This window comes from Pundamilia nyererei, unplaced genomic scaffold, assembly GCF_000239375.1.
Source record: "Pundamilia nyererei isolate P.nyererei 1_Seehausen unplaced genomic scaffold, PunNye1.0 scaffold00077, whole genome shotgun sequence".
Classification (NCBI taxonomy): domain Eukaryota; kingdom Metazoa; phylum Chordata; class Actinopteri; order Cichliformes; family Cichlidae; genus Pundamilia; species Pundamilia nyererei.
Window position 1 is genome coordinate 2,046,850 of NW_005187478.1, and position 16,504 is coordinate 2,063,353.

General features: G+C 38.5%; 1 protein-coding gene across 1 annotated transcript in view; it reads right to left on the reverse strand.

The window, feature by feature from the left end:
* The window catches only part of LOC102200214 (LIM/homeobox protein Lhx8-like), an 8,204-nt gene extending 4,788 nt beyond the window's left edge, over positions 1-3,416 (reverse strand). The window contains 4 exon segments of the mRNA XM_013912004.1: positions 26-303; positions 1,553-1,674; positions 2,649-2,807; positions 3,087-3,416. Coding sequence (XP_013767458.1) covers positions 26-303; positions 1,553-1,674; positions 2,649-2,807; positions 3,087-3,173 — 646 coding nt within the window. The 5' untranslated portion in view covers positions 3,174-3,416.
* Positions 3,417-16,504: the final 13,088 nt, after the last annotated feature.

The following is a 16,504-nucleotide window of genomic DNA, read 5'->3' on the forward strand; positions in this document are numbered from 1 at the left end:
GGGGGGGGTGTAATATTTGTTTCACAATCATTTTACTGTTTGCTGTAATTCAGATCGGACCCTTGTCCATCCATACACTCACTGTTTTCCTTGGCTCGTTTGAGATTCTCCATCATAATATCATAGTGTGGCCGGCAGAAGATTCGATTCTCCAGAAGTCCGCATTCTTCCCCTGTAGAAAGCTGGCGTTTACACGAGGTGCAGGAGAAACAAGCCAGGTGAAAGGTGCTACCTCTCGCCCGACGCACCCAGTCACTAGAATGGATGTTACGCCCACAACGGGCACAGCGAGTCCCATACCGCCTGGAACAGAGGGGAAAAAAGAAAAAAAAAATCTGTATTTATCTATGAAAGACTTTCTTCAGGTTTTCAGTCCATCCTTGATACCCCATTTAAAAAAAAAAAAAAAGTCATTTACATTTTTTCCTGTACTTAAAATAAAAACAAAAAAGAAAACGAAAACCCTCACCCAAACAAGATTTTGTTACCGATTATAATGTCTAAGGCATAATCCATTGACATTTTTAGCCTTTCCTGTCAGTTCACTGTACCTACATTGCCTACACGCCCCAGTATGTGTACCAGCCCGGCCCTGACCCTGCATGAGGGCTGATATCAATCATCATCTGAGATCAAAGTGCATGTGTACCTGATCGCAGGTGTGATGAATATAACCAGACAATCCATTTGAAACAAACATATTCTTCTCCAGTGATGCATTTGGGGATAAGCTGCAGCAGCTTGCCCTTCTTATCCCCTAACAAGAGAAGTTGATGTGTCATACGTTATTCGGACTTCCTTAAGAGTCATGTTTTAGTCAGTTGGAATAGTCTCCCTCTGCCAAATATTAACTATTAGTCAAAATTTAAACAGGATGGAAATGACAGGAAGTTTCTAAACAACTGAAAGCAAAAGGCAGCCCAATTGCGAGGTGTTAAATATTTTCACCAGTCGATTCTGACTAAAATTAATTCATGCACGTAACACACAGATCAGATAGTTTTCTGCTCTTTGATATCATTACTTAAAGACTAGATGTGTACTATAAAAATATGAATATCATATATGCAACAAAATCTTACATTAAATTATATTAAAAAATTACCTGGGGGCATAGTCCCCACCTCTTTGCATTCAGAATGGTTTCCTCTGTTAGGATAAGCATCTGGTTAGGTCAGTTTGTTATAGTGTTCTTGTTCTTCTAGCCAAATTGTTTTGTTTAAGCTCATTTTCCATTCCTTCATGTTTTGGATAAAATCTTTATGATCTTTTGGGGTGAAGTGAAAGCTACATTTTTGTAATTGTAAAGCGCTTTGAGGGCCCCAAAAAGCGCTATATAAATGCAATCCATTATTATTATTATTATTACTACATTTTGAATAGCAAACCTGTGTGTCCTTTCACTGCTTGACAGAAAAAAAAAAAATCATATACCGATAATATTAAACTATTCTTGAGTCCCAGATTCCCACAGTCTGACATTTTATAAAATTCACATTTAGAATAGAACTAACTGCATATAGGACACAGGTGGTGTGCATGTGTGATGTACCTGAAGTAGTCGAGTTTGCAGAAAACCTCTTTGTCTCTGATGTAACAGCTCACGTGTCGGCCCAGTGAAGTCTTACACACACTGCATGAGAGGCAGCGCACGTGCCAGCACAGATTATTGACCTAGGATTTCAAATTTTGACAGAGTTTAGAATTATTTAAATACCCTTCCAAAGTATATTCTATCATCATTACTAAAGACCATAGAGGCTCCTGGAATTATTGGTAATGCTTTTATTTTTCTGAATGCAATGAGATATTATTGTTCTCATTTGATAATTAATAAGCCTTTTGTGGTGTGATTCCAATTCCAAAATAATACCAAATGTACATCCAGAGACAGAAAAGCTTTAATGAGCCAAATGAATTTTGACTGCACACTCATCCATTCTGTCCTTATAGACACAGAAGTGTTTAAAACATTTTATTTATTTATTTTTCTTTAATTAAATTTCCTACAAAGTTTTTTTTTTTTTTTTTTTAAAAAGAAGAATAATTATGTTCCTAGTGTTAGAAGTTAGTGTTAATAGAATTCCTTGGAGTACTTTAAAGGACAGTACAGATACAATGAGATTTATGCATCTTAATTTTACAAACACAAATATAAAAATAAAAAATAAAAAAAGTCAATGTATCAGCACTGCCCTCTAAAGCACAGAGGACCCCATGCCAAGGGTTCAACAGCTGTACCTTAAGAACTGTGACCCCAATGACAAGGCGATCATAAACCTACAGGCAAAATGAAATACTTTATTTTCTGAGGGTGAAGATTAGTACGAAGCATTAATGTGCTGTGTAAAATTGCAGAAATACTTGTTCTGCTTAGGCTAGCTCATATATTTATCAGTTTTCAAAATTAATAAACCCTCAAAATGATTTAATTCCTCTTGTAGGACAATCAAATCCACATTTAGCTATAAAGAGAGGCAACTTTGCTGTACAACTCTATTAAAAGAAAGCTGACAAGTGCTGAAAATATCTGAACTACTTTTCCCCCCTTTTCTTAGAATGATAACTGGACTGCTTTGTATTAAAACTGGCCTAGTTTGGAAGTGTTGTCAGTGACATTTTGGCCAGACACAGTATGTTAGTTTGACCTTCAGGAGGTATCTGTCCACTATCTCCAGACCGCAGGAGGTGCACACCGGTTTCCCCTGCACACAGACCTCGGTGGGGACCGCAGACGAAGAGGACGAGGAGAGGGAGGACGGAGAGTAAGAGTCCTCATCAAAAATATCATCGGGACCAGAGGAGCCCTATTAGAAATAACAGTCCCCAGAGTAAAAAAATAAATACAAATCAAAATGATTAAAAAGGGACAGCAAAAAAAGAACTTTACACGTTTAAAAATGTCCTCAAATGTGTCACGAAATTTAGGAGCATAAGTCAATTTAAAAATTAATTGCGTTTGTTTTATGTACATTTGCTACTCAAATGCGTACACTCACGCGTGCTCCTTGCAATTTCTGTCTGTCTCAAGCTGTTATCCCCACGGGAAAAAGAAAACGCAGTTAATTTGGAAGTGAAACACCTACTGTGTCGCTATAAATATGTCCTTGTTGTAGCTGAGTGAAAACAACCTCCGTCGATGGCGTTTCTTCTTCTGACATGGTGTCAGCCATAAGTCTGGAGTGACGCACTAGCCTGACTGGCACCTAGTAAAAGTTATGTCGTCCTCATATGACAACCATCGAGATAAGCCTTCGCTTTCTATAGGTATGAGTGTGCATTTATTTTATTTAAGTAGACATGTGTCCAGTCATGGTGTCGAGCTAAATATTATTTTTATTACAGAAGCCCAAATATGACTTAAAATATTCTATTAGCATTGTGGGGGAAAAGAGGACGTATATGTTCAATTAGTAGCTCGTGGGACCGCATGTAGAGCGGCCTCGCGCACAGCTGAATTTAATTCTGACTAATTGTGTGTTTAGTAACGCACGTGCACAGGCTAAAGACACTGTATGCTTGTCCCGCTACAGTCTGCACTTGGCTACAGTCTTCCAGAGTCAGGTCACAAATCAGGCTTCCCCCCCTTTCTATTACATTTTTGAAAGTGTAGCTACATGGCGTAGGCTACGAAAATATGAAACGTGGAGGTGCCCGTCTTTATTTTGTATTTATATTGCTAACGTCTGCATGAATAAATATTTATATTTTGTTTTATTTTATTTTATTTATGTACTGTGATGCGGAACTTATGCAAATTGAAGAAAATGTGTCACTTTTTTAGAAGCCTGTACCTGACTTTATCGAAAACAAAAAGCTCGCTGAACCCTCTAACTTCAAATATTGCATTATATTTGGGGTATCTTAAAAGTTCACTAAGCTAATTTAGGTCGCTGGCCCACATTCGTCAATTGTTCGTTGTAAATGAGCACTGGGATACAGGGCAGCTGAAATGTAACGAGTCTGTTTGAAAATATTATGTAACTAATTTTCCGAAATAAACATAATAATAATAATAATAATAATAATGATGATGATGAAAATAATAAATAACTATAAGCTCGTACGAAGTTTGTTTTACCTGTGATTAACTTACAGAATGTGACTTAATGATAGATTTGTACTCACCACGCTTTTGGACACACAGTTAAACATTTTCATGAAGCATCCCCGTTCAGCCAGATGTTCACAGCAGCAGCGGTTCGCTGTTTTACCCTCCTTGTTTTATTAGTCCACCGCGCTTCTGCCGACTCGCCTGCTTTATTGTGACGGTCAGAGGTTTGTTTCTCTTCTTACCACTTGTTGCAAAAAAAAAAAAAAAAAAAAAAACCCGACAGAGAAAGACCGGCGCACCTCCCACTGCGTTAGTCTGAGACCGCCCGCTGTAGCAAGAACTCCATTTCGGGTAGATTGGTTTAAATCGTTAGTGTTAAATTAAGAACAAAAATACTTATATTGATATTGATGAATCGTGAGCTTTAAGGCCTCAAAACTTTAGATAGCAATATCAGTCAGTGAAAAATTACAAATTGTTGACTGAAATTACAAAGAAATTACAAAGAAATGAGCCAAAAAGACATCCCCCCCCCCCCCCATTTTTGCTTAAAATATAGGTCCAGTAAAACGAATTTGATTTGGAAAATTCCCATGACGCAATGTAATATACAGTTATTTACTCGAAAACGACTTTACAATATTGTACTTGGGAAAAATGTTAATATTTGCAAGCTGACAGTGTAGAAAGGGAATTTACAGCAGACAGCTTTTCAGTCGAAAACATCTAACCCAGGATTTTATATGGAATCACAAGATTTCGGTTTATATCATTTAGTTTATTTCTCATAACCTGGAAAAAAACATACTGCAACACTTTGAGAAAATCTTCTTAAAAAATGAACCTTCATAAATCTTTTCTTGTGAGAGACACTTATAGATTCAGTTAAGCCCAGCCGGACTTTATCACCACTCTTCATCTTTTCCTTCCTTGTCATTAGGGACCTAAAGAAAACATCACAGGTTGTGTTTGGGCGCTGAATTATATTTATTTAGACATCCACACCATCTGAGCAGCTGCTAAAGTTGTTGATTTAATCCTTCGAAACTGCTCACAGTACATTAGAACAACAGTTTTAATGAATTAAATTAAGTGACCCTGCTGTTCTTTTGCTGTGCAGCATTGAAATACAGTGTGTCTATATTTATAACTACAAATAAATATTGAAAGTTAAGCTATTTATTGCAATACTATCACAACACTTTCATGACTTTTCATGTACCTTTTATTGTCCCCTTTAAAAAAGAGATGTGCCCCCCACATACACACATCCATTCTATGAGACATTAAGTAAAGATGAAGGCTGACCAGAGATTGGGGTCGAAAAAGCATGAATGAAAACATTCTCAGAGGGCACTTTCTGAATGGAGAATCAAGAGGCAGGTCAAGAATTCCTTCGGGTCTTATCTGCATATGCAACCCAATACCGCAGCCCACTCAGACTTCTAAAACTGTATCTTTGACGTGGAATTTAATGGCTTGATGTGTGCTTAACCCTGAACAGAAAAGTCTGCTTTTAAAAACTGTAATGTGAAATATGAAAGTAGCAGCACCACAAAACATTCAGTTATTAATGGATGTCATCTGGACCTTTTCTGAAATAGCTATAAGAATGTATGAACATATTAAATGGAACGGTCTTTGTCAGCACTTTCTAGGAACATAAACTTGTTAAACTGTCTAACAGACGAAGTATTGTATCTTTGTCATTAGATGGTACTGTCATTAAAATGAACATAATAACTTTTTCAGTGAAACAGGCATTTCTGATATTTTCTTGCCCTACTGGAGGAATGGCGAGTAACATTTGTGCAGTGGTTAGCACTCTTGTCTCTCGGCAAGAAGGTTCAAATCCACCATATGACTGGGCCCTTTCTGTGTGGACTTTGCATGCTCTCCCCATGTCTGAGTGGGTTCCATCCAGGTGGTCTGGCTTCCTCACACATTCCAAAAACAACCAAAAAGTTGAATGGGAGGCAGAGCTAATTGGTGATTCTAAATTGCCCATAGGTATGAATGTGAGTGTGACTGTGTTAGCCTTTTGACAGACTGACCTCTCCAGGCTGTACCCTGCCTCTTGCTGAATGGATGGATGGAACTTATCATCATATCATTATAACTTCAGAGTACACCAAAATGACAGATAATGTTGTAAAAGGTTAAATCTAATAAAGTTCCTGTCTTTTTGTGTCTAGGAGTAATTGTAATTGGACAAACTCTTGAAAAATGGCCTAACCTCCCTGTCAGCACCCAATGTAGAGACCCAAAACATAACTCTACTGTAACTCATCTCTCTCTCTTAAACACACACACTGAAGCTGATGTAAGAGGATGTTTATCTCCCAGTGATGCTGATTACAGACATGCAAACCCTTACTTACTTCTTCTCTACAAATCTGAATGGAACTGAATGGTTCAGCTCCTCCAAAAAACAAACCAAAACTGCCCTGTTTGCATTTGCATGACATCTGACATTAAATTTGAAAATTTATAGTTGGACAGTCAGCGTGTGGTAACTCTAATAAAATCTTTGTAGCACAATTAGTTTGATCTTGCTTTTCTTTCCTTTCACTTTAAATATCCACTTTAAATGTTCTGCCAAAATTAGCTCAGGCTAATGAACATTTAGTAAAACTACAGTGTGTTCCATGCTAAGTCAAAGCCATGAATGGCTATCATTCTTAAACAGAAAACACTGTTTTTGCAAAAGAGTTACCCCCTGCACCTACTACAGCTTTCTTCAGGCTTTATTTATTTTATTTGCAGCAATATGCATTAATCTCATGTTAATGAAGCTTCCGTATGACTGTTCCCACCACTAACACATGACCCTACGCTGTGTCACTGCATCATTCCATGTCTGGCACTGATCACCACCTGCACTCATGTATATATCTTTCTACGTAGCACTTTAATTCTTATTCTTATTTTTATTTTTTCATGTCTATTTAAGCGTAATTTATGACAGTATGTTTGCACTGAAGCACTGCAGCAATTTCCTAATGTTGTAAACCTGCTCAACATTTGGCAATAAAACCCTTTCTGATTCTTATTCTGATTCTTCCAGTTGAGGACATGTGAGATGTTCTCAAACATTTATACTCATACATACTATGATTTACTGCAAAACTGCATCAACACTATGCAAGCAAATGTTTTATTTGTCTTAATGTCACTGTAAAATATTCTAATAACTACTGGCCTCTGTGCAGGAACAGAAGCCCAGTGCCCTGTCCCCCTCCCCTACACAATGGCAAGTTTACTGTCATTAAGTCAGAGTTCGTGAGCAGTGGCAGTGTTTGTCAATGGGCTTGGTTTCCCTCTTTGGTCATAAACATCCCAGCATCATAAAAACACACAGTTATTTTTGGTTTAAGGCAGCTTTTGCTTTTAATTTGCATGTGACATGCTATGGCTTATCTCGCTGCTTGGAAGTTTTCTCAGTACGGGTGTGTCTCTGTACATCTTTGTGTGTTTGTGTGCAAGTTTATCTGAGATGATTTAGCTGAATGTCAGAGAGTTGCTGCTGAAAGATCGGTTGGGACTGCGTGCATCATGGCTGCTCACTGAACGTGTGGTTGAGAGAGGAGACCACCTTCCTCACCAACTGCTAGGTTTCCATAGGTTATCTGACCCCTGGCAGGAAGTGTTGTGACAGGTATGGATGGAAGAACATGACTGGAAGACGGTGGTCCTTTCATTCTGTACACCGGAAACTCTACAAACGGTTATAATTAGGAAGGGCAGCACTTTGTGTGTGCGTGGATATATATGTGTGTGTGTGTACCTCTTTAGAAATCTTTGTGGGGACCAAAAACTGGAATTTTACTATACTTGTGGGGACCAAAGGTCACTTTGAGGACAAAAGTGCCTGTCCTCGTGAGTTTGAAGGCATTTTTGAAAGTCAAAATGTGGTTTTAGTGTCAGGGTTACAGTTAGGTTATGGTTTAGGCTAAGGGTTAGGGTTAATCCTTCATTTTTGATGGTTAGGATAAGCATTATGTCAATTACATAACCTCACTAAGATATAAAAATGAGAATGTGTGTGTGTGTGTGTGTGTGTGTGTGTGTGTGTGTGTGTGTGTGTGTGTGTGTGTGTGTGACAGAGAGTGGCAACAGTTGCCTCAAGGCGCTTTATATTTTAAGATAAAGACCCTTCAATAATGCTTCCAGAACGCCAACAATCAGATGACCCCATATGAGCAAGCACTTGGAGATGGTGGAAAGGAAAGACTCCCTTTTAACAGAAGGAAACCTAAGGCAAAGCTGTCTGATTCCACAGACAGCCTGAAAGCTGAAGGCTCTGCCTCCCATTCAACTTTTAAATATTCTAGGAACAACAAGTAAGGCCGCAGTCTGAGAGTGAAGTGCTTTATTTGATCAATATGATAATATTAGGTCTTTAAGATAAGATGGGGCACAATTATTCCAGACCTAGTATGCATTGAGAAGGATTTTAAATTCAATTCTGGATTTAACAGAGAGCCTATAGAGAATGCAGCAATAGAACGGGAGAAATATGCTCTCATTTTGATGCGTTGAGAGGTTTTGAACATTTTAGTTTAGTTTAGGGTAATGGCTGACGTTGGTTTTTAAATTCTTTAAGTTTTAGTTGATTTAGTATCACAAGATTATTGTTGACTAAATCTAAAGTTAATTCAGTTTACTTAAATATGTAGTGTTTACAAAGCCTCTTATTTTCCTTGACATCAAATGCAAAATGTGTCCGTATGTCTACGCTTCTCTTCCCCACAAACATCGATGTTTTGTCATGTTTCCATGAAAAACAGTAAGAATGGGGGTAAGGTCGCTGACATACATTAACAGTATGAAATTAACAAGTGATGTGATAGTTTTGAAGCCACACAACAGCTACCTAACGTTCAGAGCACAAGGTTCTTGGTATGTTCACCAAATGCAAAGTTTTTGTGACACGTGATTATTATATGGCTTATTAGTATGACACAAATTTGTGCGTGTCAAACCTTTTCAACTTGGGTGAAACATTTGCGTAGCTCTCCAGGTGGGGGTTAGAGAGAAGTGAGCAGAATAATAGGATTCATCATAAGTTAAAACAAATACACTACTACAACCTCCTTGTTCTGTTGGCTGCTGAGCTGCATATTCATGGGTTTCCAACATGACTGTATTCAGATCAGTAATGGGTGGTGAAACTTTGCTTGTCATTTAGTGTGAACATCACTATACAAGTTTCTCCAAATGTCTCAAGTCCACTTTTTTACTTTTGGACCAAATGTCTGAAATGTCTGCTCCACATATCAAGCCAGATTTTTTATTTTCCAGGTAATTCCACTAAAAATGCTCCAACCGGCACTGACGGGAGAATCACAGTCAATAAGTTTAGTGGACAGCAGGTTGCATTATTTCAGGAAAACCTGATAATTAAATCAGCCACACCACTAACTCTAGCACTGAGATCAATGATATAAAAACAATTCTCACACGTTAAGGTTGTTAGGAAGTTGTTTTTCCATATCTACTAGAATGTAAACATGCTTTCAAACATTGTTTTAGTCCTGGTGGATAGGCTCACTTTTGGAACCAGACTTGAGTGAACACAAGAGGGCCAAACACCCAGATTTCATTTAGAAGTGAGGTACTAGGTCTAAAAACATGCAAGAGGAACCCCCAACTTGTTCAGTGTAAAATCAAAAAGACCATAAAGGAAATAATATGCAAAATGATAACAAAAAACATGATAGGATAAAGCAATTTAGTAATACAGACTGCCAGCTAGAGCAGGGCGATATGACCAAAAATATTTATCACGATATACATTTGAAAATTTGCGATAACGATATAACTGACGATATAATTGACACTAGACAAAATACTTTACAACTCCACAACTTTATTAGTGCAAAAAAAAAAAAAACCCATCAATGTATTTTCACTTAAACAAGCAGCTGTTTTTTATGTGCATTAAAGTTGTATAAAAACGTAACAGTGCAAATTCCTTGCTGACAGTTTAACCAAAAGGCATTTCCAGTGGAAATTGGCCGACATATCCTCAGCATAACCATGTATAATATCCACAAAACTTAAAAAGAGCTTATACACACACAATACGGTAATATTATGTTGAAGCACAGTACGTATCACTCCGCGAGGCTGCCTACGATAGCCGTAATGCTCCGACAATCCATCAAGCGGTGCGGGTTCGTAGCTTAGCAAAGTCGTACTAAAACATTTGACAGATTTTTGAGCGCCACATAAAATCGTTTCGAGGTCAGTAAACACAACCAGAATTCATACACAAGGCCCATTGGATTATAAGGGGCGCTGTCGATTTTCAGAAAAATCAAAGGATTGATTTTAAGTGCGCCGTATTTTCCAAAAAACACGGTAATAACGACGGCCCGCTAGCATGCGCTACCAAAAATAGTGCTTTGTTGTGTAACTGATGGATGAAAGCTAAACCAGTTCCACACCACTGAAGTTGCAGCATTTTTACAAACGATTCTGGTCCATCCGCTTCATTCAACGATCTGCTTTCGCCGCCATGCTTTTTCCGCTGTGTGCGTATGAAAACAAAGGCACTGCGCATGCGCGTTTTACCCATATTCTATTACGATATTTCATTTTTCTATTGTTGCCCAACATTATACCGGTATTACCGTGAACGGTATGGTATGGCCCAGCCCTACTGCCAGCTAATGTAAGTGACAGCCAGCCGTATAGTCTATAAGCAAATAATGTTCGTCCATCTTTACATCATTACCTTCTCTTATTTTATTTCAGCTCCAAAAAATCTCCAGGACACTGGGACAAGTACAATAAACAGCACGATTCTGGGTACTGTATTGCTCTGACAAGGATAAGTTGGTAGCAGCCGGGGTAACCAGAGGAGTACCACATCTGGGCCTCATTATCTAGTGACAGATGAGTTGTATTCTGCCGGGCGACACAGCTTGGGGCTGGGTAGAGGTGTATTCTGACAGAGGGAAATGACATCATGCAGAGAAATGATGATGATTCCTGGGCCTCGGGAAGCCATTTCTGGTCTAGAGGCATTTCATTAAGTTTCATTTTATTGGGATTGTCATTAACTGATACCGTAAAGAGAGTCTCACTGCGGTCCTGAGCTAGGTCCTTGTTGTATTTCTTGTATTTCAGAGGATCAAATACACCCGTGTACATAAATGTGTGAATGAATGAATGCTCCTCCTCTCATTCATCATTTTGCTATTTTCCTCCTCCTTCATGTATTCCCTTTCAAAAATGGAAATGTATGAGATTGCAGGTTTAAATTACAGTATCTGTAAAAAGTTAAATTGTGTAAAGAGAACATTGTAGGAAATGCATTAGAACTTAGACATGGGTAAAGTAAAGTAACATTGACACAAGCATGATGACCTGCTTTCTTGCATCACTTCACTTCAAAGACTAGCACAGTCTGATGGTATGGATACCGCAGCCGCCTGTGGAGGAGCTACAAGGCATCTGTTTCTCTAAAAGCCTGAGCTACTTGTCCTGTGTGTCTGTTTGTTTATTGGTCTGTTTGTTGTTTTTTGTTTTTGCAATTTCCCACAAGGAAGAGCTGCAATGTACAAGAATATTCACATGAGTTTAGGACAAGTTCATCTTTTCTTTTTTCTTTTGCCTTTAAACTAATTCTCAAGGGCTGAGGTACCAGACACTAAGGCAAAAAAATATTTTCTAATGATCCTTCAGTCCTTTATCAGGACAAATTTGGTAACAGAACACAATTAATAGATGCTGAAAAGGGACGTACACAGACAAATTAATCATTAAGGGATTTAGGATTGGCTCGCCCCTCCCTGATCCTGGTTCTTCCTGTTAAAAGGAGTTTTTCCTTCTCACTGTCACCAAAGTGCTTGCTCATAGGGGGTCATATGATTGTTGGCTTTTTCTCTGTATATATTATTGTAGGGTCTACCTTACAATATAAAGCACCTTGAGGTGACTGTTGTTGTGATTTGGCGCTGTATAAATAAAATTGAATTGACAATTCTAACACTCATTTTTTATCACTTTAGTGATAAGAGGAAAAAAAGGTCCCAAAACATTTGGGTAGTAGTGTATGTGATCATGTTGTAAGGATCTGACTGAGCCAACCACGATGCAGGTGTTTTTCTGTATACAGATTGCATGTGCAAGGGCTCTAAGTACATTCTAGGGAGTACTGGTCTGAATGTTGATAGCCCTGCAAACACAAACAGAAGCGTGGAAAGATCGGCTCTCCAAAAACGGCATGTGCCTGAACATCAAGAAGACTGAGTACCTTGAATGGGGCCCCCAGACCAACAGTACCATCACTACGAAACTCGACCAGACGCCAGACTCCGAGTCAACGCAGCGTGGATGAAGTGGCGTCAGGTCAGTGGAGTCTTATGTGACAAGAGAATGCCAATCTATCTTAAGGCAAAAGTTTATAAGTCAATTGTGCGCCCAGTAGCACTCTACGGGTCAGAGTGCTGGCCAGCGACGACCAAGCACGAACAAGCCCTGCACACCATGGAGATGAAGATGCTGAGGTGGCCTCTGGGTCTCACACGACTAGACCGAGCAAGGAACGAAGATGTCAGGAAACAATGGGGAGTGACACCGATCACAGACAAGATGCGGGAGGCGAGGCTCCGATGGTACGGCCATGTTGCCCGTAGCGATAAGAACTCCATCGCAAAGACAGCCCATCAAGTCTTTCTATAGTTTTGTTTGTTATTAAAATTAACAAGATAAAAATTTTATAAATCTCTGTGGCAACCTGTCCAGGTGGTACCCCGCCTTTCAGCCTATGTCAGCTGGGATAGGCTCTAGCCCCCCACACTCTGCAAATGAGAACTGGATAAGTGGAAGAGGATGGATGCATACAATTCATTATGCTGCTGTATTCCAGTTCAGTACACTATCTTTAGCTGAAAGGGAGTGATGTTGTGCTGAACACTGTACAGAGATGTTGATAAAATTGATAATTACCAGTCTAAAGTTCTCAGGTGGCAAAAAGGAGATGAAAACAATGCAACGGACTGAATTAAGAGGTTAACTTTGTCTCCTGCTGTGTTACAAGCGTGAGTCTGCATGTGTTCTCTCGGCTTCAGTTTAGCTGAGATGTTTTGCTTACCCGTCATTCACATCAAGCTCACTGAATCTCCGTTTCAGCCTGTGGAGTTTTCAAAGCTCCCCATTCTGCTCCAAAGGAAACAGTGTGCTCTCCTCAGAGGCTAGCTAACGTGCTAGTGCTCTACTGAGATTAGTGCAATCAGTCGTCGCCTCTGATTTTCAGTGGCTGTATTGCAGTGGAAACGAACAACAGTCTCTTTGATGTCGGCACTCACATATTGAAATGGAGAATGCTGTAATGCATCTGGGGAGGTTAAAAAGACCTGAATTCTTTGTTTTTATAGTATCCCTCTGTAACGACACACCAACAACCTGTGAAAATGGGCAGTGTGTAAAATGTTAAAAAAAAACAACAATGCAATGACTTGCAAATTTCATAAAACCATATTTTATATACAATATTACATAGAAGTGTTTAAACTGAAACATGTTATTACAAATTTTGAATTTGATGGCAGCAACATATCTCAAAAGTTGGGACAGGGACAACAAAAGGCCAGAAGGCTAAGTGGTACTATAGGCTGAAAATAATGTGTAATATTTTATCATCAGCGCTGAAAGGTAAATACATGCTGCCATCCGCACAATGGGCCAGATTTCCTAAACAGGGCAAAATGGCAAGTGAGAGCAATCCCCAAATAGCGCTAACAGGAGTGATTCACAAAAGTTGTGTTGTCTTACTTGCAATTTTGTGACTGTGCTGTCTTTTTAAACTTATTTTGACTGCTGTATAGATAACAGGATGCTACATAGTGGTAAACATGGTTCTGGCCAAAAGCAAAAACGAATAGCAGAAACAAAGTAGCTTGTTATTCAAAATGTACTTAAGAAGAATTTTCACATACTCGTTGATTCGCTTTACTTTAGAGCACTACCCTCATCACTGCATTTTCTGCAGCAGCAAATAGTTACTGTGCTTTTTAAAGTTTCTTTTGGCTGCTCCCTTATTCAATGTGTTGGGATCACTGTGGTGGCTAACTCAGCAAATTTATTTGGCAGATTTTGACACTTCCTAATGGGGTTAGGGTTAGAGATTTGTATCTCCTTCTGGAAGCAAACCAGGGATTTTATGCTTATTGAGTTTAAACCACTACACTATGAGTACTACCTGCTTCGTCAGATTTTAAATAACCCTATAAAATTCTTGTTATTTCTGAAGATTAAACCAGCAGGTATGAATATTTTGGGGTGTTGCTCAATGACAAACATCACATCTGTGGTTGGTTTTCCACTGTCATTTGTCAGATGTCTGCAATGTAAACAGCACGTTTCAATGCCTTTCTCTGAAGTCAGAAGAAGAAAAATTATCCAATATTTAATTAAAAAGCACAGATCAGAATAAAGAACAAATGGAAGAAAATATTAAATTTCTAGCTGAACTGTCTCCTCCTGATCCCCCAGATTTATTTATGCATTTGGTTAAAAGGTTAAGAACTGAAAGAAGTTCTGCATTACTACACTACTGCATTAGTAAAGTTTTACCAGGCTTTGTGTGTAAAAAAAAAAGAAAGTATTTTTGCCCCAAAGTCTTTTTATATGATAGAGCTGCATTTTTATTTTTATTTTATTTTATTTTATTTTATTTTTTGCCACTTTAGACACAGCAGTCTACATCTTTATGAAGTGTAAGGTTAAACTGAAGCATGTCCATCATCATATTTTTGATGGATTATATATAGGCATTAAATAAATGTTTTGTATTAAAAAACACATAAAAAATATGTAAAAAGTTTCAGACAACAGACAACTGTAAAAAGTTGTCTGTTATTTTTAGGAATGAAGACTGGAGTGTCGCCCAGCAGTTGTGAGGCAGGGTACACAGTGTGTCAGTCTGTGACACGCAGAGACAGACAACCATTTAGAATCACCTGTTAACCTCAGATGCATGTCACTGGACTGTAATACAATGAGTTTTGTACTACACAAGATAAGCTACCAGTTGTGCTTTTTCTAAAATAACCTCACAGCTCACTCTGGCCATCAACCATCTGTTTTGTGAAGCTGGAGTTTCAGTTTTCGGCTCTTACTGTGATGCTAGATTTCCAGTAAAAGATTTACTAAAACGTTTGCTGTGTTTGTGAGCCTTTTGGGTGCAAACTGCTTCTTATATTTGACAAAGGGTTTGTTTGTTTGTTTAGTAATTCCAACAGTCTATATTATTTATTAAGGTGTTTAAAGGTCCTTCATGGTTAATAGTTTTTTTTCTCCTTCCTGCTCCACTGCGTTTTGTATCCTTGTCTTCTCCTGTGGTCTGTCTTCCCCCTTCCTTTCTTTTACTATTTCTGTGCCACTGTGTCTCTGTCTGCTGTTCCCTGCTTTTTACCTGATGATGGTAACCTGCACTACCATCATCACCTGCATATGCTGAACATTTCTGCATGCAGCACCGTGAACATGCATGGTGTGTGGCGACAGCAAGATATGCACCGCATTTACTGATAAGTTCAAGGACTAAATGGCAAACTAGTGCAAACATCTGGATGCATTTTATTGAGCTAAAGGGTTCATATAGGTCCTTAAAGTTTAAACACCACACTTTATTATTATTTTTCAGATTTTTATTACAGGTCCTGACCAGTATAACAGTACATTTATTCACATTGCTATTTCACAGTGACTATTATTTTCTACATGTACACCTCTGAATAAAAAAGATTTTCATGCGTGGTTAGCATATTAATAATATTGAAATCTCATTTGCATATCTTACTATAATAATAATAATAATATTAATGATAATAATTCATATGATTAATATTATTACAGTACATTTTAACACTGTACTACTCCTGTCACCGTTTTGTTCCACAGTTTGCCCACTTTAAAAGTTATTGCTGTTACCTTGAACTAAAACCAGAATCTTGCTGTATTTGTTGAGTTTACAGTGTACCTGTGGTCACAGGGTGTCCTTTTCAAGCCAATATTAGACAAAACAGTCTTTACTTCAAGTAAAACGCAAAGCAGCACAAGTTTTCTCAGCTCTCTTTCCAAGTCTGTCTTGAGGCCTCACTCTGATGCTGAGAGCTGAAACCTCAGCTTCAAAGCTCTGTCTGTCAGCTGATTGGCTGACACAGCGAACAAACAAACTCCAAACTCACTGAAAGCCTATTGCTGGTGCTGACAGAACATTTTCATCCCATTTCTGTATCCCTCCACTGGCACACACAGATATGTTGCTGTGAAGTAAAACACCCTGCTGTGTGTGCGTATGTTGGACAGAATGTTGGATTCCTATCAAGCCATGTTGGAGGATCTAAAACAGGCACTTCTTATTATCACTCACACTTTATTTAATACATCTGCAAAGGCTCCAATGCAAAACTAAATGATATATATATATATATA